The following is a 21,214-nucleotide window of genomic DNA, read 5'->3' as shown; positions in this document are numbered from 1 at the left end:
GAAACTACAAAACCATGACTTCCTACTTTAGTAGAAGGACAGATAATATATTAAGAACCCCAAGCTTAGCTGAACTGAGGGACATGCTTGTCACCCCTGCACTCAGGAGGCTGAGGCAGGAGAATCCCAAGTTTAAGGCCAGCCTGGGTAATTTAGAGATACCCTGTTGCAGAACTGTAAAGAGGGCTAGGGTTATAGCTCAGTTGAAACGTATTTTTTCAGCATGTGTGAGGCCTTGGGTTTCATCCCCAGAACTGAAAGACAAACTGAGATGCAAGTGATAATTCAGAGAGAGAGAGAGGAAACTACATTCAGAAGACAGTGGCTCGGGGAGGAAGGAGGGAAGGATTCCTAGCAGGCGGCGAACTGACCACATGTGAGAAAGACAGGAGCTCTCCGACACTCTTGGCTCAGGAGGCTGGACCCAGGGGGTAAGAGGGGCAGAGCCAGGCACGGTGGCACATGCCTGTAATCCCAGCTACAAGAGGCTGAGGCAGGGGGATCCTGTCAACTCAAGTCCAACCTGGGCTACACAGAGGATGTTGTCTCAAACGAATGAAAATGAATGAGGGAAAGTATTTTAGTCCAACTTGCACGATCACCAACAACACCACGTAGAACACTTCCCTGCCTATGGAGCAAGGTCTCCAGAGGTGCTGCAGACTGAAGGTTCTGTATTCAAGTGACAAGTGTGTGGCAGGGGTAAGGGCTGACTCAGCTCTCTTCCACAGGCGTGAAATGACATCTGCTCTTTGCTTCTCTTTACTTTAGTACTGAATATTGAACTCGGGGCCTTCACACTGAGTTAGATCCTCAGACTTTTTCATTTTTATTTAATTTTCAGACAGGTGGGGTCTTGCTAAGTTATGAAGTTCCCCAGGCTGGGCTTGAACCTGAGATCCCCCTGCCTCAGCCTCTCAGACTGCTGAGATTACAGGTGTGGGCCCTCTTTCACTGTCTGTTTCAGTTCTTCCCAGCTCCCCTGCAGAAAAGCGTTCTTGCCCTGGCTCCTGATCCCTGCTCCTCCCACACACAGGGGGAACAGAAGCGCTGACTTAAGTGCAGTTGGAGGAACCCTGTCCTGATCTTAGGATAGGAAGCCTGGTGGGCCCCATCCTCAGAAGGGGTGACAGCAGTGGGTACACCCTACACCTGTGACAGGGGCTGAGGAGGGTGACAGACAGGGCAGGTGGAGAAGTACTGATGGCCAGCACCTGGGCCTGGTGTGATTTTTACTTCTTCAAGGTGGTCGAGGCCATGGAGATCATGCTAATCGCTGTGGTGTCCCCTGTCATCCGCTGTGAGTGGCACCTGGAGAACTGGCAGGTGGCATTCGTGACCACGGTGAGTACCTGTGTCCTGTGCCGTGCAGGAGCAGCTGAAGGGCTCAGCTCCCCTTTCTGTACCCTCGGGATGGCCACTGAGAAACAAATCCCTAACCTTGCAGGCTGGCAGGGCTGGCCATGTAATTAGAAGCCACTCACTTGGGCCATCGTGAGCTAACCAGTTGCCCTCATTGAATGGACTGTCACTCTGTCACCTTCTCTCAAAGATGACAAACAGCCTTATGTGCTGTACACAATGTTTTTCTGCCAAGCAGAATTAAGCAAGTTACCTGCCATTCTTTCCAAAGTCAGAGCTGGCCGCAGGTTTTGGGTGTGCATGGCAAATGAGAAGGGAAGGTGAGGTTTCCGGGGTGAGGGGACCCTGAAGCACCCTTGGGCTTCATGTAGACTCCATCCTACTGGACCTGCTCCCTGACACTGGGCCAAAACACACAAACCCTCCAAGAAAAAAATATTCAATGCAAATAATGTAGAACACTTTGCAAATTGCCATTTTGTATATAGTTATTATGTTTCTCCTTCAATGGATTTGATTTTTTTTTTGTTTGAGACAGAGTCTCTTTTGGGTAGTTTAGACTGATCCTATGTAGCCCAGGCTGGCTTCAAATTAACAGTGATCCTCCTGCCTCAGCCTCCTGAGTACTAGGTCACAGATGTGCACCACCACACCAGGCTATGTGTGTTGTTATTCATTGCTTTGTTTTCTGAGACAGAATCTTACTGTGTAGTCAGACTGGTGCTGAGCTCACTGTTTAGCCCAGGCTGGCCTCAAATTCACAGTGATCCTCTTGTCTCAACCCCCTGAGTGCTAGGATTACAGGTGTGTGCCAAGTCTCAACAGTATACACTTTTTTAAAAAATTAAGTTTACTGCTACATTTTAAGTGTACATAATGATCACATTCATTGTATGGCTTGCTGCTTTTACTCCCATTCCCTCTCCCTCTGTTCAATCCCTCTGCCCCTTCTTATTTACAAAACTTTCTACACAATTGTTTAAACCAAAGGTCATACTTGGGCTTGTAATAAAATGACAAGTGCAAATAGGCTCTGACAAAGTAGGTGGGATCAGCAGTAATGTTAGGGCTATCTCAATTCCCACTGATTGTCTGGTTGCCTTTTGGGCGGTGGCGTCTGCCAAATTATTTTTGTATAACAAGGTCATCTCCTGCCCAATGGGCTATACAGTGGATAATAGCCACTCTCCATGGCATCCAGATGGCAGCCAACAAGTTCAAAATTTGGGGAGCATTTTTAATCTTTTGACCCCAGAAGTCAATAAGCACCATTCTTGATAAATGGCCTCGTGATTATGGGCAGTAACAAATACATACTTTGACAACTTGAGGCCTCAGTGAGGGCAATGAGTTCAGCCCGTCGGGCCAATGTTCCCGGCTCCAGGGTTGGTTCCCATTGAATCTGAGAGTTTGTGGTAACGGTAGCTCCCAAGACCTGCTTACCTTGATAAATGTAACTGCTTTCATCAGAGAAATATAAAGGAACTCTTAATAGTGGCTCATCTGTCAAGTCTGGTCCCCAATACAGTCGTGGAGGGGCATCATCAGGCAGCAGAGTAGCAGAGTTTGAAGCCACTGTCCCCTTGAAATTGATGGTAGTCAGATCTACAAGTAATGCTTGATAATGCATGACTTGGGAGTTGGGCAGCCATCGGTCTGGCAGAGCCTTGATGAGAGTCTCCAGTGAATAGGAAGGGACAATTAGGAGTTTTTGTCCAAAAGTCAATTTTTAAGCCTCCTTTACCAGGAGGGACACTGAGGAAATCACCCGCAGACAGAGTGGCCATCTGGCTGCCACATAATCAAGTCTCTTGGAAAGATAAACAACAGGCCTCTGCCAGGGTCCCAAACTCTGGATCAGTCCTGTGGCTCCTAGAAATTTTTGCACTAGCCTTTTAGTCACAGGGACTGGAATCTGTTGGGTGGCTTGCATTTGCTGGGAGGAAAGAGTCTTATTTTTTTTTTATGGAGAGTCCAACAACCAATGTAGTCTTTTTAAAAGCCCAGCAGAAACCTCTTAAGCCTGGTCTTTAGGGTCCTCTTGGTTGTCAAATCTCTTTTAAGCAACCTCTAATAACTGACTGAAGAGAATTTTTTAAAAATCTCTCAAACTTTTGCAATTTTTGTCTAATGTCTGGGGCCGACTGAGTTACAAAGAGAACAACTGGTGATACTGGTGAACCTCCTTACCTAAGGTTGTTCAATAGGGGTAGGACAAAAGGAAAACATGGTCTGGCATTCCAGATCAGAGAGCAGGCTTCATCTGGATGGCACACTGCTTTTTGTCCCAGGGTGCCACGTGGCAGGCCATTGTTTTACTGAAATTACATACTTAACAAAAGAGGGCTTTTTTATAGGTAACAAAATTAATTGTGTTGTATAATCTCCTAGATGTCCACAGCACATGCAAGAACTTGTATTTTATTTCTATAATCATTAATCACATTAGCACAATAGTTATTATATATATTTTTAAAATTTAGATCGGCTTTTTTCAGTACAAGACGAATTTTTTTTTTTTTTTCTTCTCTTTTTTTCCCCCCATAATCAAAATCTCAACTCTGTCTTTACAATCTATAACATTTCTGGAAATTCCCCTCCCCCAAACTCACAGTATTGCAAATTATCCTGTTGGGCTCTTTGCTCTTGATTTGCAGCATAAAGCTGGCTAAGAGCCCCCAACAATAGCCATGCCACAGAAAGCATTTTTTTCTTTTACATTTTTAATTTAAGACAAAACCACCTTTTAAAAAATTACCAGTCAATTATTTTTTTTTTGCTTTTTAGACAACATTAAAACCTTTAACAAAATCCTTGAAGTGACCTTTTTAGTAGTCTAAAACATAATTATTTTATGTCTTTTTATCACATTAAAATGCTACATTAAAAAAAATTGTAACCTTTTAAATTGGCTCAATTACAGTATGACCTGGTTTTTACTTGGTAAAGTTAATATGACTTTTAAAAACTACAAATATACATATATATGTACACATATATTTACATGTTAACCAGAAAGAAAAATACTTTTAAAAAAAAAGGCACCCCGAGGTTGCAAGTAATAATTGAGAACTAAAACATTAAACAAGGCACCACAAAAGACAAGACCAACATTAAAGACACAAACAAAGGTTGTTTTGTGCACAGTTTGGTGAGCTAAAGGAAATAATTTTCATTATGAACCTTCATTATGGACCATTATAAGTCCAATGAGCCACACGGATCCTGCAACAGAAATGGCCAACAAGCCCCTAAGTTAGTAACAAATTCAACAAGTTCGAATGGGCCCAAAAAACCCCCCAAAGTGAGTAACAGATTCAAACAGGCAGACAATTCCAAAGTACAAAAACACTGATCATAAATACACACGGGCAAAAGGCCTCAAAGTTACAGACGGGCCAAAGCCCCAAATGGGCCGAAACCACACACATGGGCCGAAGCCCCAAACGGGCCCAAGACCCACACACATGGGTCAAACCCCGAAATGGGCCAAAGCCACACATATGGGCTAAAGCCCCATATCACATATGGGCAATAGCCCCCGGATTCCGGTGCAGAAGGAGCCCTGGCTTGTCTACAGTCATTGCGCGCATTTAATTACAAATGGGCAAAAATCCTCACAAGGGCCAAAGCCCAAACAAAGTTACGAATGGCCCCCAAAAGCCCTAAAATACAAAAGGGAGAAGAAGGCCCCAAGAAGTTGTCTCATTTTATCTGTAGTTATAAGTGTACGCACTCAGATTATAAACAAGCAAAAAAACCCCAAATACTTACAGATGTTTAGCCGATCGATCGGTGAAAAAATAATTTGGGGGGGTCCCCCTTAATCCTGGATGAGCCCTCAAATCTTGTAATCCACAAACGAGCCCCCAAACTTGAGTTCAAAAAAATGAGGCAAAAACATATTTTAAAAAGCAGTGCTGATTTATTTTATCCTGGGCCCAGCGACACAGTGCAGTTGGAGATTGCAAAAGCTGTGTGTGTGTGTGTGTGTGTGTGTGTGTGTGTGTCCCGCCCCCCCATACTTGCAGCCTTTATATATATCACTGTTTACAAAGTAAGGGGTTTGGACATGGATCAGGAGGTAGGCTAATGGGGAAGATCCTTGTTTTTCTCAGCAGAAAACAGAGGAGTCTAGCAGCAATTAACAACCTTTTGTTACCTTATTTTAGCACCACATCTGTTATTTGTAGAGGGCAGCAGTGGTTAACATATCAATTAGGTCACCCAGAGGGAGAAGGGAGAAGAAAAACATATATTAAACAGTTAGGGTCACGTTACAGGTATTTTGGTATAATATAAATAAAGCAAAGCTCTTTTTTCTAGTGTATAACAACTACCACCTTCAGAAGGAGATCCCCAAAGATACCATACTGCCTACCATTACCCTCTGAATAGATGATCAGACCGCCCCTAGACCTGCAAAGTCAGTGAAACACCAAACACCACAAGCACCAAATTGCATTTTACCTCAATAGCTATCATCACAGCCTGTGCTTCTCTGGATCAGCTGGTTACTTACAGGGGTCTGGGGTATTGGGGCATGGCTCTTCTTGTTTCCCAGCCCATGCACCAGAAGGGGCTGGGTTCTGGCTGTGCCCCCAACCGTGGCTTCTGCCCTGGTCTCACCATACCCACTGTTGAAGCCATGAGCCCACATTTCCACCATCTCCTGGACTTTCCAGCCCTAACTCCAACTCCACCAAGGCCCAAGCCGCTGTTTGTTGAGAGCTAAAGATTTCAGGTTAATTACCTCCTCTCACTCTGGGAATCAGTCACTCAGTGCTGGAGAATCAGTTCCACGTGGTGATTAAACCAGGAGCATAAGAGTCACTTTTTATATTAAAAATAAGCACCTGCCGGTTTTAGTCTCCACATGCTCTCCCAGATTGGGTTGCAGAATCATGGGCTTACAGGCCTAAGGGCCAACACAGGCTGTGAATCCAGGCTTCTATCGTACAAAACACAGAGCGAGATCATAGCTTTCATCATTCAGGACTACATAGGATTTTCCTTTGTAGTTGCCTGTGACAAAATGAAGCTAAGTCTCCTGAGGAAGGTAGGAGGTGAGAGAAGCCGCTTTTCCCCAGAAGGTGCTAGAAACAAAGCTACCCGTAAAAGCTACCCATTTCCTTTGACTATCCTGGGGTGGGCCAGGCAGGAGCTGGGAAAAAAAGTCCTAGCAGGAAACTGCTAGAGGCGGACAAATAAATACATAGCCTGAAGGTGCTCACAGGTGCTTTCATATCAGAGGGAGTTCAGATGTCAGATTTTATCAGGGGCACACAAGCCATTGTGAGAACCTGAAAGAAGAAGCTTCATTTTAGGATTTATATTTATTTTGAGGAGTTTGTTTGTCCTGGGAAATTGAACCCAGGGCTTTTGTATCAAGCTACATCCCCAGCTTTTTCCCTTTTAAATTTCTAGTCAGGGTCTTGCTTACTTGCTAACGTGCCCAAGCTGCATTTGCTGTTCTCCTGCCTCAGCCTCCCAGAGTGGCTAGGATTACTGGTAGGCACTATCACCATTCACGGAATTTTTTTTAAATAGATGATTTGGCTTGGGCGTTTGTGTGAGGTTTGTTACACATATGAACCTAAAGGAAGACTGCTTCTCCTGGCATCTGCTTGCCGTGGATAGGGCAGAGTTGGCATGAATGGAGATGTCTGTGATTACAATGGAAACTCACAGTGATAGCCCAGGTCCAGCCAAGGCCATCATGTGGGGCCAGCGAGGGCACAGCCTTGTGGCCCCCTTTCCTCAGGGAGCAGTGTCGGAAAGTGTGGAGTCCCCACAGGAGGCAGAATCATCTGTCTTGGAGCCTTGGGTGCATGAGTTGGCGTCCCAGGAGGGAGTGTAGGGAAACCGCTTTAACTCCCGTGTCCCCTGCCTTTCCAGCCCCTTTAGCTAAGATGGATGAGCGTAGTAAGTGAACATCTTAGCTGGTCTTGCTGAAGCACCTTGTGCCTCCTTCTCCAGATGGTGTTTTTCGGCTACATGGTGTCCAGCATACTCTTTGGGCTCTTGGCTGACAGATATGGTCGCTGGAAGGTAGGTTGGGAATTTTCTTTGATGCATTCTATGCTTCTCTTCCATGAACACTAACACCCAATTCTCTAACGGAAAATGTAGAAATTCCCTTCTCTGATAGTACATTCCTGAGCTCCAGGCTTGTCATCCTGGTTTTACAGCTTATTCTCACACCTGGCACCTTACCGTCAAGCTGCAGCCATGAGGAGTATGCATAGTTAGACAGGTCAAAAGTGGGAATTTGCAAGCCAGCTATACATTAGTTAACTTTGGTTCAGCTGTGAGGCTAAAGACTTGTGAGACTGCAAGTCTTCTGATTTTAAACCTGGGTCTCTTCTTTTCTTGTTTGTTTTATGTATGTATGCATGCACCTATTTATTTAATTTGAGACTACGTAGTTCGGGCTGGCATTGAACTCACTTTTTTTTAAGTTTTTTTTTGGTACTGGGGATCAAACTCACGACCATGCACTTGCAAAGGAGGCACTTATGTGGCTGAGCTAAATCTCTGGCCCAGTGTTGAACTCAGTTTGTAACCCAGGTTGGCCTTAAGCTCCTGGTGATCCTCCTGCCTCAGCCTCCCAGGTGCTGAGATTACAGTCATGAACCACCATGCCTGGCTAAAATATCATAGTCTTATAAATTAACATGAAATTAGAAGTATCTCAGAAAGGAAAAACATCATAAAAAGGCATTTTACAAAAGAAATGTGATAAACCTTGAAAACATAATCTCAGGAGTTACCAAAAGCAAAATCACATAGCAAAACATCATTTTTCCTTATGAAATTAATATTCAAGTTCCAGACCATAACACATTTTTCTTAAGCTGTCTTCCACTGTTGAAATGGACATGTTTATGCTTTAGAAATACAGACATCCTCATGTACTACAGGAAACCAGAAATATGTCACCCCCAAAACATGCCTTTTTGAAATAAAATTATTTTTGATCTAATGGCAGTAATAAAAGGAGAAAAACTGTCTTCTCCTGTTTTCTGCCCAAGACAGGATCCAAACACTGCTTTTCTGGAGGTGATTCTGCACTCTTAGTCTAGAGGGAGCCGTAGAGGAGTCTCAAAGCCAACTGCTCCACTCCTTTCCTCTCCTGTATTAATTTCTCTCATCCAGAAGCCTGCAGCTGCTTTTGATGCTGCTTCTCCAAACCCCGGGCTCTCCACTGATTCCTAAGCCTCACCTCTCAGGTGCTTCTTGCAGTAGGTCCTCGCTGGTCCTGCGGAGGGTGTGTGTTAATATGTCTCACTTTCATCTCCTTCACCTGTCTTATGTTGCAGGGTGCAACTCAACTAAGATCTCAGATTGAGATGCAATATTCCTTTCATATCGTGTAACATCCCTGGTCTTCCGTGTGGCAGTCAGAATGAAGAATTTTGAAAAGATCCACTCTCCTGACCTGACCCTTACCTTGCATAATCTAGCTTGTCAGGGAGGCCACAGAGCCGCACCCACAGATGTCATCCCTGTTCTATAGTGAGAAAATTAGAATCAGCTCCTGTGTTCAACAGCAGGGTGTATAACCAATTTATGGTTTAGGTGGCATGCATTATAGTACATCTTTCTTCTGGAATATTGTATAGCCGTTACAAATTTGCTTTCCTTTACAAGGAAAATAGGCTTTTAAAAGTTTTAAGTGTATTTTCTCTTGGCTGGAGAATCAAAGATTTCAATTTTTTATTTTTTTCTTCCTTATTCTTTGCTATGAACTTGTAATACCTTTTCATCTTCTAATTACACTGGCTTAGTACTGTACTTCACTAGCCCACAGCCTGTGTGTAGAGAAATGGGCTTTCTCTTTCTGATGCACATTCCAGTGCCTGCCCCTGTTACAGCGGGCAGCAAGGACGCTGGGGAACGGCCTCCCCTGGGTCAGCTGCGCTGCGTTGGCTGAGAGGCCAGCGCGCTGCTGGTCTGAGAAGGACAGGAGAAATCACCATGGGAAGGTGGATTCTCTCCCATCCCCCATCCAGAGCGGGTCCCCTGACAAGTTCTCTTCTGTTGATCCAGATTTTGCTCATCTCCTTCCTGTGGGGTGCCTACTTCTCCCTGCTGACCTCGTTCGCACCCTCCTACATCTGGTTTGTGTTTCTTCGGACCATGGTGGGCTGTGGCGTGTCCGGCCATGCTCAAGGGTAAACACTGCTCTGGGAATCCTGGGAGGGGGAAGGAGTTGTCGGCCCACAGGGTAAATCTGTAGAATAGATCAACAACTTGTAATAAACACACTTCACTGGTGCTAATTATTTTTGAGCTTTTTTTTTTTTTAAGCGATGGCTTCATACTCCATTAGGAGCCATTTGCCATGGATACAATGCTTAATAGTAAAGCTTACAGAGTGTTAGCCTCTTCTTCCAAAGGTTATTCATTCAGAGTCTAATCATCATCTTTAAATTTTTTTTTGTCTTTTTTTCTTTGCACGGGGACTTGAACTCACAACCTCACACTTGCCAGGCAGGCACTTAAATTCCCGACCATAATCATCATTTTTTAGACCAGCACAATTCTGTTAGACCAACCAAGTTAGTGTTTAGAGTGTAGTTTGGCCATCAGGAGTTGCTGTTTTAAAGTGCTACTACCCTGCAACTTTAGACTTCCCAGCAAAAATTCATGAAACAGGCAGAGACTGATTGAAACTGCCATAGGGCCTCTTGCCCGTTTAGTGCCCGTGGGTAAGGAGACTGGGCTTCTTGATAATAGGTGTGAAATGGTTTCCTTAACCATTCTGACTTGGGGGAGCCTCCTGGAAATTAGCTAGGCTCCTCCAGCTAAGCTCTCCCCAAAGCCTTGGGGCACGTCACACTGAAACTATCAGGAGATGTCAGAGTACCTAATTATTACCTTAATGTGTTGGAGAAGGAATTGTTCTTCCCTCGGGCATGAGTTAAGAAGGCTCTGAGCTTTAAAAGCCTAAGGGAATAGATGATGAGTTTTTAAATATCCCAGTAACAATGTTAAAAACTCCAGTCCTCAGTAATCACAGCAATAGAAAAGTCCAATTAGAAAATGGAATGGAATCATATCCCATCCTTCTATTCACAAAATTAATATGTACTTAGACATCTATATTTTGACCGGCATTGGGAAAATTACTTTTGCTTGGGTGTATTGTATTTTTAATTTTCTAGGTATGATTTTTTAAAAAGGGAATCAGTCTGAGCAAACTTAGCTAATGCTGCTCTTGGCAGAAAAAGATGTAGTTACTATCTCCTAAGTGGTAGGGGTGTATAATAAACAGTTGTGAGTTTACTTAGTTTTTTTATTTTCTCTTTCCCTTTTTAAAATTTATTTTTATTTTTATTTTGTCTTTTTGAGACAGAGTTTTGCTATGCAGTTCAGACTGGCTTTGATTCACTGTGTAGCCCAGGCTGGCTTTGAACTCTCAGCAATCCTCCTGCCTCAGTCTCCCAAGGGCTGGGATCACAGGCATGACTGTCACAGCTGGCTAAGTTTATTTCTTACTGGTCACTTAAGTGCACATTAGCTGTCACAATTACATTTTGATACACAATGACATTTTATATTTTTGAATTCTTTATACTTACAATTGTCTAAAGTTAAGTCATCTGGCTTTATAGAAACAAAATTACCGTGTTTTTTTTTTTTTTTTTTTCCTCTTTCTTGTTTAGGCTAATTATAAAGACTGAATTTCTGCCCACAAAGTATCGAGGCTACATGCTCCCCTTGTCTCAGGTAAGGTAGAGCTGGAATTCTACCCTGTCTGCTGCATTTGATAGGGGATGAGGCTCGTGGAGTTTCTTCCGGCTTTGGCTAGAGTTCTGCCTATTATTTGGCACCAAATAAAAAGCATTGAGAGTGCTTGGAGTCAGGGATCCAATTACAAAGCTTCCTGAGGCCAGGACATCTATCATCCCAGGTGGCATTTAGAGCCCAACACTGGCTCCCTCCTTGACTATGTGAGGAGCAGGCTCTGCGTGGCTCATGCATGGAGATCATTCCCACCATGTCCCATAGCTGACAGCACCCCGGCTGTGTCCCCATCCCGCCTTGACAGTCAGCTTCCAGGTCTCCTTGGGTATCTAACTCACCCAGTCGCATTAGCGCTCCATCAGTGGCTGTCCCCTGGCATCTGAGGGGACTGGTTCTGGGAACTCTTGTAATCCACAAACGAGCCCCCAAACTCGAGTTCAAAAATGAGGCAAAAATATATTTTAAAAAGCAGCGCTGATTTATTTTATCTTGGGCCCAGCAACACAGTGCAGTTGGAGATTGCAAAAGCTGTGTGTGTCCTGCTCCCCATACTTGCAGCCTTTATATACACATCACTGTTTACAAAGTAAGGGGTTTGGGCGTGGATCCGGAGGTAGGCTAGTGGGGAAGATCCTTGTTTTTCTCAGCAGACAACAGAGGAGTCTAGCAGCAATTAACAACCTTTTGTTACCTTATTTTAGCACCACATCTGTTATTTGTAGAGGGCAGCAGTGATTAACATATCAATTAGGTTAGGACCCCAGGGATTTACAATTCTTCACAGAGGAGAGCATTGATTAACACGCCAGTTAGGTCACCCAGAGGAAAAGAAACACGCATATAGAACAGTAGGTCACATTACAGGTATTTTGATATAATGGAAATATAACTTTTTGCTAGTGTACAACAGGACTCAAATAGCCCAGAGTCTGTGGATGCTCAAGTCCCTCCCATAAGCTGTATGATGGGCGAACGTCCTCTCACCCACTTTAATGCATCCCTGGAGGATTTACAGTATGGAGGAAAGAGCTGTGAAAGAGTTTTTCCACTGCATTGCTTAGGAAATAACGACAAAACCTACGCATGTTCAGTTCAGGCACAATTTTTTTTCTGAGTATTTTTAATATGTGGATGGTTAACAGTATGCATGTGAAATTTGTGGATGTTAAACCACAGGACACTCAGACCCTGCTCCTTACACCACTTGGTCAACTGCCAAACCCTGGTGATTTGTCACCATGATCCCAGCGTCTGTCAACAAACCTTGTGATACTTCTACTTCAAAAGTGTGTGCCTAATTTTAAAAATGTGCCATTTTATTACTGAAATCCTACCCATGCCACCTCACTCTTTACTAGGGCTGCACCAATGGTCCTATCTATTGTATGTTCACAAAAATTAACTCCATCAGGGGCTGGGGATTTAGCTCAGTGGCATAAGCACCTGCCTTGCAAGCAGGCAGTCATGAGTTCTATCCCTGGTACCGATAAAAAGATAAAAAAAAAAAAAAAAAAAAAAGTAAAAAGTAAAAAAAAAAAAATTAACTGCATGCAGGTCACTCTCCATCATGTTATTATTTCTTTAGAGCCCTAACCACCTTCTGAAATACTTTTTGGCAGTGGAAACCTTTCACAAAGTAGTACTCCTTAATTATTTCCCTAAAGGATTGTTATTATATTTGGCACAGCCCTGGGTTTGAACCCAGGGCCTTGCAAGTACTCTGCCACTTTGCTATACTCCTATTCCTTTTTATTTATCTTTTAAAATTTGAAACAGGTTCTTATTAAATTGCCCAGGGTGGCCTGGAACTTGCAATCCTCCTGCCTCAGCCACCCTGTCAGGTAGCTAGGATTGCAGGTGTGCACCCCTGCACTTGGTTGAAAGAACCTTCTAAATGCCGGTGCACACCTGTAATCCCAGCACTCAGTAGGCTGATGCAGAAGAACTCCCTGAGTTCAAGGAGGGCTCAAATTACAGGATGAGACTCTTGCAAAAAATAGCAGGAAAAAACCAAAACAAAACAAAATCCCCCAAATCTCTAAGGTACATTTATATATACAAAAAGCAAAGTATGGAATATTACGTGTGCTACAGTGCTGCTTGTGGGGAAAAAGAACAAAAATGTATCCTCATTAGCTTGCACATGTCTAGAAGAGGTTTGGAAAGCTGCAGAAGAAACGGGTAATATTGGAGAAATGAGATGGCAGAAAAGTAGGAGAAGAGAATGTGTTCACAGTCCCTCCAGGTCACTTGTGTGAGGGTCAGCAATCACTTGCTTTAGAAAAATAAGTCCTTGACTGGTGTACTGAGGTACTGGAGCTTTTAAACTTTGGAGATGTTACTGACTCTCTAGCTAAGGGTCTGGTGTCTGGAAATCAGATGGAGCCACAGAGAAGTCGAAGTGTCACACACTCTGTCCAAGTCAGAGGCATCAAGCTGAAGCAGAACCTGATCCGTTGCTTCTTGAGTCCCCTCTCGCTCTTGAACCGTGCACCTGCTGGGCTCTGGGGAGGGGCAACTCAGGGCGCCTTGGTGAGGAGGCCTCACACAGCTCTCCCCGCAGGTTTTCTGGCTTGCCGGCTCCCTGCTCATCATCGGCCTGGCTTCTGTGGTCATCCCCACCATCGGGTGGCGCTGGCTCATCCGCATTGCCTCCATCCCGGGCATCATACTCATCCTGGCCTTCAAGGTAGGGAAGCGTTCCACTCCCTCTGGGCTCTCCTGCAACTGGCCCACTGGCCCTGAGGCCCTACCAGTATCTATCCCAGATCAGTGTCTTTCCTTTCTCAGAGTTCACTGCCCTCTTGATGGGTCTGGGAGTCTGGCCCTGTGGGTGTTGACTTCCTTTTGGCTGGTAGCACTCACCCTTTGGAAGCTGAACATGTGTTCAGGAGACCACGGACCTGCTGGCTTGTCCTCTGTTCCGCTGTTTAGGAGCTGCCCACAGCAGGGTCACCATCTCTATAGTTTCTAGCAGGATTTGCTCCTTGTTCAAAGACTGGATTGGCACCACAGCAGAACTGGACTCCAGTGCTTTTATGTCACCTGCCCTGCAGAATGCAAGCATTTTAGCACTCACAGGGTTCTTAGTGGTCATTTAGTACAACCCCCAACCCAGGCATCTGGATAGCAGGTCTCTGGCAGAACCTGCCCAGCTTCAAACACACGTCTGCCTTGCAGAATTCTACTGTGCATCCATCTCCAGGCAGTTGTTAGCACTGCCTACATTAGGACTAAATACCTTCTACTTTTACTGCAGGTCTTGCTGCTTCTCTTTGGAAAACCAGAGCTTTCTCTTCTCACTATGACAACCCTCTAACTATTGGTGAATGATGCACCCCCAAACTCTCCCTCTTCTGATTGAAATACAGTTGTCACCTCTAAGCCTTCCCATAACAGCAGGCCCTGAGTCTGTCCCACTGTTGCTGGACAAGTCTGGTGGGCAGGGCACTGGTGCTTACTGGCACACACAGGCCACAGTGTAGGGGTCCACTGTTTACCGAGTGGACTGTGTGCCTGTGCAGTGGTAGACAGGCATTGTGCTTGCTTGGTGAGCTCCATCCACGTGCTCTGGGCTTACCATCAGCTACACCCCTAGGACCCTTCTATGGGGGTTAACTTCAAATCTAGACCCTGACCTGTGACTGATGATTTTCCTAACCCTAAATCAAAGCACTGCCATTTAACCCTTTGGTTCTGGTGCCCTCTCGCCTCCAGAGACCTCCGTCCCTGTGGCAGATTTCAGGGTGGGGAGGTTTGTACCAGGGATCGAACTCAGGACCTTCCACTTACCAGGCAGGCACTTTGCCACTGAGCTACATATCCTACCCTAGGACAGATTTCTGAAGCAGCTTTGAGTTCAACAGAATTCTGACATCCCAGGCACCTCTGAGGCTCTCTGCTTCGTTTTCCACCTTGGGAAGGTCAGACTGTATGGTGGATGTTGAAAGGGTGGCCTACCCCAGAGCTCACAGACGATGATCTTTGTTACCTGTGTCCAGTTTATTCCAGAGTCTGCTCGGTTCAATGTTTCCACGGGGAACACCCAGGCTGCCCTGAGCACTCTGCAGCACATCGCCCACATCAACCGCTCCGTCCTACCTGAGGGGCAGCTGGTGGAGCCTGTGCTGGTGAGTTTGGATCCAGTCTCTCACCGCAAGGGCCGGGCACCCTTTCCTGAGCATTTTTTATTATACCAAAACACACATGAAACTTGCTGTCTTTTACGTTTGGAGTCACAGTGTGGTGATATTTAAGTGCCTGTGTTTATTATGCCACCATCCCTGCCATCAATCACCGGGCTCTTTTCATGGCACAAATTGAAATTCTGTGCCCATTAAACCAGAATTCTCAGGCGGGGGATATAGCTCAGCAGCACAGCACCTACCTGGCAAGCACAAGGTCCTGAGTTTGATTCCTGGTACCACTCCCCTGCCAAAAAACCAAAAACAAACAAAAAACCCCTCCTATCTCCCTTATCCTGTGGCACCTACATTTTATTTCTTAGTTTGTTCATCTCTATGAAATTGCATTTTCCAAGTGCCTTATGTAAGTGGGTATAGCAGCTGTCATTTGTGCCTGGCTTATTTCAAACTTAACATAAGTTCCCAAGTCCCGACCATATCATAGCACATGTCAGGTGTTTTGTCCTTCTGTGTATGAGACACTGGAGATGGAGCCTGAGACCTTACACCAGGTGAGTACTCTGGCCCTGAGTTGTATCCCTAGCTCCAGGTTTTCCTTTTCAAGACTGGATAGTATTCCACTGTGTGTGTATGCTGTATATTGCTTTATCTGCTGATAGATTCTGGTATTGCTTTTGTATTTCAACTGTTATGGATGATGTTACTGTCAGCGTGGATGTCCAAATATCTCCTCAGGACTGTGCTTTCAATTTGTATGCTCAGAGGAGGAGCATCAGGATTATAGGCTAATTCTACATCTAAGTTTTTGAGAAATATCCATGGGCAGCTGTGTCATTTTATACTGTGACCAGTGGTTGGTCAGTGCTCTGACTTCTTCTGTATTCTGAGAGGAATTATTATAAAAAAAATACTTTGATACAATTTATTTAAAGGTTGAAGTCCAGTTTGCTTTATACTTTCAACTGAGTCACTTTTGGATATATATATAATCATTCATCTCATCTAGATTTTTCAAATTATTGATAGAAAAACATTTCCAGTAGTCTTTTAAGTTTAGTGCACTCTCTGTGTCTCTCTGTCTCAGTCATTGTCTCTCTCTATTTATACACACATACACACAGAAAAACATGTACACACTTCTAGAAAACAAAATCTTGTATAAATATTTCAATACTTTCATGGGGGACACTAGAGGATGTTGTATATCACAGAAACCCCACTACACTTCTGGCTTTTAGAGAAGAAATGAAAATGTACAGGCAGCATTCCTAGTGACCAAAGTTACCCAAACAGTAGTTCACTGTGCTAATAAATGTCTGGAAGCTAATGGTCCCCACTTCTTGAAATTGTAGAGGGCAAAGGTAACTTGTATTAATCTCATGATCTCTCAATAAATTTAGTATTAATATGTTTATACAAGTTTTTCTTTTTCTGAAATGTGTATACATTTTTGCTCTCTCCCTCTTATTATATATATACTACACACACACACACACACACACACACACACACACATACACACACACACACACACACACACACACACACACACACACACACCTATTTTTTGAGACAGGGTCTCCCTATGTAGTTCAGGCTGGCCTTGAACTTGAAGTGGTCCTCCTGCCTCAGCCTCCCAACTGCATGCACCACCAAGCCAAGTTTAAAAACTCTCTGTGTGTGCCCTTTCTTTTTTTTTATTTTTTAAATTTTTATTTATTTATTTATTTTTTGTCTTTTTCCTTTTTATCAGTACCGGGGATCAAACTCACGACTGCCTGCTTGCAAGGCAGGCGCTTATGCCGCTGAGCTAAACCTCCAGCCCCCTTTCTATTTTAATATTGTTTGGATGCCTTTTCTTTTTCTTGTCCCAGCTTTCTGAGATTTATCTATTTCATTAGACTGCAAAGAACAAGCATTGTTTGTTTGATTTTCCACATTGGTTTTGCTTGGTTGTCTCATTGATTTTTAATTTTATTTTTCTGCTGTCTTTGATTTAACTTTGAAACTCAAGAAGCAAGAAATTTTGATTGCAGTCTTTGATTTTGAATAAACAATTTATTGCACTCAGTAGACCTGATTGCTGAGTAATATTATTTTCATTTCTGAACTGTTACTTTTTCTTTAACCACTGGGATGGAAAGGAGTGGCACAGAGCACAGATTCACTGTCTTCCAGCCAGCCACCCTCCAGGACGGAATAAGGAGAGTATTTGTTGTAGAGGCGGGTATTTGTTTTCTTTTGTTTTGAGACAAGGTCTCACTCTGTAGTTCAGACTGGCCTTGAACTCTTAGCAATCCTCTTGCCTCAACTTCTTTAACTATCTTTTTAAAAATTATTTTTAAAAATTACTACATTTCCGGGCTGGGGATATGGCTCAGCAGCACAGTGCCTGCTGGGCAAACACAAGGTCATGAGTTCAATCCTCAGTACCAAAAAGCAAAACATAATAAAAATTACTAACTTTCTATTTTTTTTTTTTTTTTTTTTTTTTTGGTACCTAGGATCAAACTCAGGACCTTGCACTTGTTAGGCAGGCACTTATGCTGCTGAGCCACATCCCCAGCCCTAAGTTTCTAACTTCTGGTCAGAGCATCAATTATTTGGAATTTGAGACTCCTTTGTCCTCTAAATAATAACATTTGTACCAATTTCCCGCAATGCATGTATTTATTACGTGTCACAAACATGTAAAAAAAAAAAAGAGAAAAAACTAATGGAGTAAAAAAATATTTCTAAACTAAATAAATAAAAATAGAAAGTCTACATATTAGGACCAGAGATGTGGCTCAGTGCCACAGTGCTTGCCTAGCACGTGTGAAGCTTTGGGTTTCAACTTTGCAAAAGGGAAAAAATGCCATGCGTGGTGGCTCACACCTGTAATTCCAGCACTTGGGAAGTTGAGGCAAGAGGATTGCTAAGAGTTCAAGGCCAGTCTGAACTACAGAGTGAGATCTTGTCTCAAAACAAAAGAAAACAAATACCCGCCTCTACAACAAATACTCTCCTTATTCCGTCCTGGAGGGTGGCTGGCTGGAAGACAGTGAATCTGTGCTCGTGCCACTCCTTTCCATCCCAGAGGGCAGACCTGCTTGAAGTCAGTGACTTTGTGATCTGAGCCTCACCCTTTGCATGCTGGAAGGTGGGTTGGCTGTAAGAATGTAAGGCTGAAGGAAAACTCAAGACCCAGGACAATACCCCAGTGCATAGATGCACACAGATGCTGAGATCAGGTCCAAACCCAACACGTCTCTGGGATGTAACACAGACATTAGCACACAACTGTAAACACCAGAAGAAGAAGTTGAACATAGATGCCCCTACGAACCTGCTAGCAGCCATCAGGGACCAGTAGGCAAGCCAGCCAAGCCAAGCCAAGCCACTGTGCACCTGCCACCAACAGGGGAGCCTTGGAGCAGCTGCACGTGTCTGGAGAAACTATCCTTGCACCCCAATGCTGCCCTGGGAATCTAGGATAGGAGAAACCAAGGTGCCTGACCCATTCCCCTACACTGTGGATGGACAGCCAACACGGGAAGTGCCTGGGACCCCAAAACCTGCTTGGCTGGAAGAACCAGGAATATATAGAGAAGAAGAAGCAAAAGGCAGTCTCTGGCCTTCAACCCATGCAGGGCAAGTCCAGGAGATGTAAACACGGGAGAGATTGGAAGCTGCACACTTGAAGTTGCTGAACTGAAGTAAAGAAACAACTTCATGAGGCTATAAAGGAAATGAGGTCAGAAATGCTATCTCAGGAGAAGAAATGTAAAACAGTTGCTGAGTGTATCTAAAGAATACATGGATAAAAAAGTAGAGGAGCATAGGAAAATGAGGTAAACCTTGAATGAACAATGTAAGAGAGATATAGAATGCATGAAACAGATTCAGACAGATATCCAGGAAGTTAAAAACTCCATCGAACACTGGCAAAATCATTTAAAAGAAACTAAAGATAAAGTTTCAGACCTTGAAAAAAATTTAAAAAAAGTTTCAGACCTTGATGACAGGTTTTCATAGTGACCATGAAAGGAAAGATCTTTAAAAAATAACCAGAAACCAGGAAATAACAATTCAATGGCTGCAAGACGACACGAAGAAAAATGATTTAAGCATGATAGGTGTCAGTAAAAAATCAAGAGTCAACACAAATAAGATAATAAGACTTTACAGAAGTAATAGCAGAAAACTTCCCAACATTCCCAGGAACAAGACCTGACAGAGAGATAAGTGAGGCATATAGAACTCCAGCTGGCCATTACCAAAGTAAATCTACACCTAGACATATAATAAAGATCCCAGAAATCCAGCACAAGAACAGAATATTAAAGGCTATTAGAGAAAAGAAACAGATCCCTTTTAAAGGAAGACCTATCAGAATTACAACAGACTTCTCAACACAAACGATCAAGTCAAGAAGATCTTGGAATGAAGTGTTTCAAGTCTTCAAAGAAAACAACTTCCAGCCCAGACTGATGTACCCTGAAAAATTGTCTTTCAAAGTTAATGGAGAAACAAGCTACCTCCATGACAAAGAACAACTGAAGGAATTCATGACCACCAAACCAACCCTACAAAGAATACTAAAGGACATTCTAGAGAGAGATAAAAATGACCATGGTTCCAGGAACAGTGGCAGGGGGGGATTGCGAAGTGGGGGAAGCAGTTGAATGGAGGAGAAAAGCAGGGAAATAGCAAGGCAGAGATGAGCCAGTGCATGTTAGCCATAATCATTAATGCAGATGGTCTCAATTCACCAATAAAAAGAAACACGGGCAGAGTGGATCGGGAGACAAGATCTATTAATATGCTTTATATAAGAAACACACTTAACTCAAAAGGAAATTCATGGACTGAAAGTCAAAGGGGAGAAAGCAATGCTCCCTGTGACAGGGAATAAGGAAAAGACAGGGGAAGCCTGCCTGCCAACCACACAATGGTTAAGAAAGATATGGCACTTTACAATGGAAAGCTATTCAGCTGCAAAGGAAGATAACCTACAGGCTCTTGTAGGTAAATAGATGCCACTCGAGATCATGCTCATGGGTAAAATGGGTGGACAGTCACATGGGTGAACACTGTGTTGTTTCCATAGTAAAAGAGACTGAGGGAGTTAGTGGGATCCAAAATGCACAATGAATACTGTGAGAGTGAAAGGGGGGAGGCATTGTTAATTTCCTATTATCTTGTTTTGAACCCATGCATTGTTTTCATTGTTGTGTTTTGTTTGGTTTGATTTTATTATAGTGGATGGCATGGCAGCTATTTCAAATATAACAAAATATATTATGATAGCCATTGTTGATTTCCTATTATCTATTTTGGAAGCCCTATTTTTCTTTCATTGTTTTGTTTTGATTGCTTTTATTCTATTTTGTTTGGTTTGGTTTATTACATGTGATGGTAGAGGCAGCTACTTTCAAGATAACCAGAGGCATGATAGTACCCACTGTTGGTGTCCTGTGTCTTGTTTTCCAGTCCTGTGTCATGTTCACTGTTTTGTTTTAATTGGCTCTATTCTGTTTTGTTTAGTTTGATCTTATTGTCTTAAAAAAGTGTTCTCCTTGAGTTTAATTTTTCCTTACAATATTTGATATTTGTACTCTTAAGCTAATAGCTTTTCAGCAGGAGGATAGCTTGGCTTCTCCTTATAGGCCTGTCAGTTTACTCTGTATATTTTGAGGCTATTTTGAATTAGCATGATTTCATTCATGCATTATTCTTATTATCTGAGTACCTATCTTTAGCTTGCAGTCTTAAATTCTCCTTCTTCTTATTAATGTATTGAGCCTAGTTTTGGTTTATATTTGTTCCTGCATTTTTCCAGTCAGTCTATTTTCAGCCTTTACTAATTTGCTTTCAATGTATTTCTTGTGAATCTGTATTTGATTTTTTTTCCTTTTTGGCTCAGTCTGATATTCTATGTCTTTTCAAAAGGAATTTGATCCATTTACCTC

The 21,214-nt window shown here is 43.3% G+C and overlaps 1 protein-coding gene across 3 annotated transcripts in view; it reads left to right on the top strand.

The window, feature by feature from the left end:
• Window positions 1–21,214, top strand: part of Svopl (SVOP like) — a 59,013-nt gene that overhangs the window by 7,854 nt on the left and 29,945 nt on the right. For all 3 annotated transcript variants that reach the window (XM_063250562.1, XM_063250561.1, XM_063250563.1), the window contains 6 exons: window positions 1,246–1,344; window positions 7,342–7,413; window positions 9,415–9,539; window positions 11,034–11,097; window positions 13,679–13,804; window positions 15,117–15,245. In XM_063250562.1, coding sequence (XP_063106632.1) covers window positions 1,246–1,344; window positions 7,342–7,413; window positions 9,415–9,539; window positions 11,034–11,097; window positions 13,679–13,804; window positions 15,117–15,245 — 615 coding nt within the window. The remainder of the gene's footprint in view (window positions 1–1,245; window positions 1,345–7,341; window positions 7,414–9,414; window positions 9,540–11,033; window positions 11,098–13,678; window positions 13,805–15,116; window positions 15,246–21,214) is intronic.

The sequence above is a fragment of the Cavia porcellus genome, unplaced genomic scaffold, assembly GCF_034190915.1.
Source record: "Cavia porcellus strain 051 isolate PalLab524CR breed Dunkin Hartley unplaced genomic scaffold, mCavPor4.1 scaffold_6, whole genome shotgun sequence".
Taxonomy (NCBI): Eukaryota; Metazoa; Chordata; class Mammalia; order Rodentia; family Caviidae; genus Cavia; species Cavia porcellus.
Note: the sequence above shows the minus strand (reverse complement) of the source record. Positions and strands in the feature narration are given on the sequence as shown.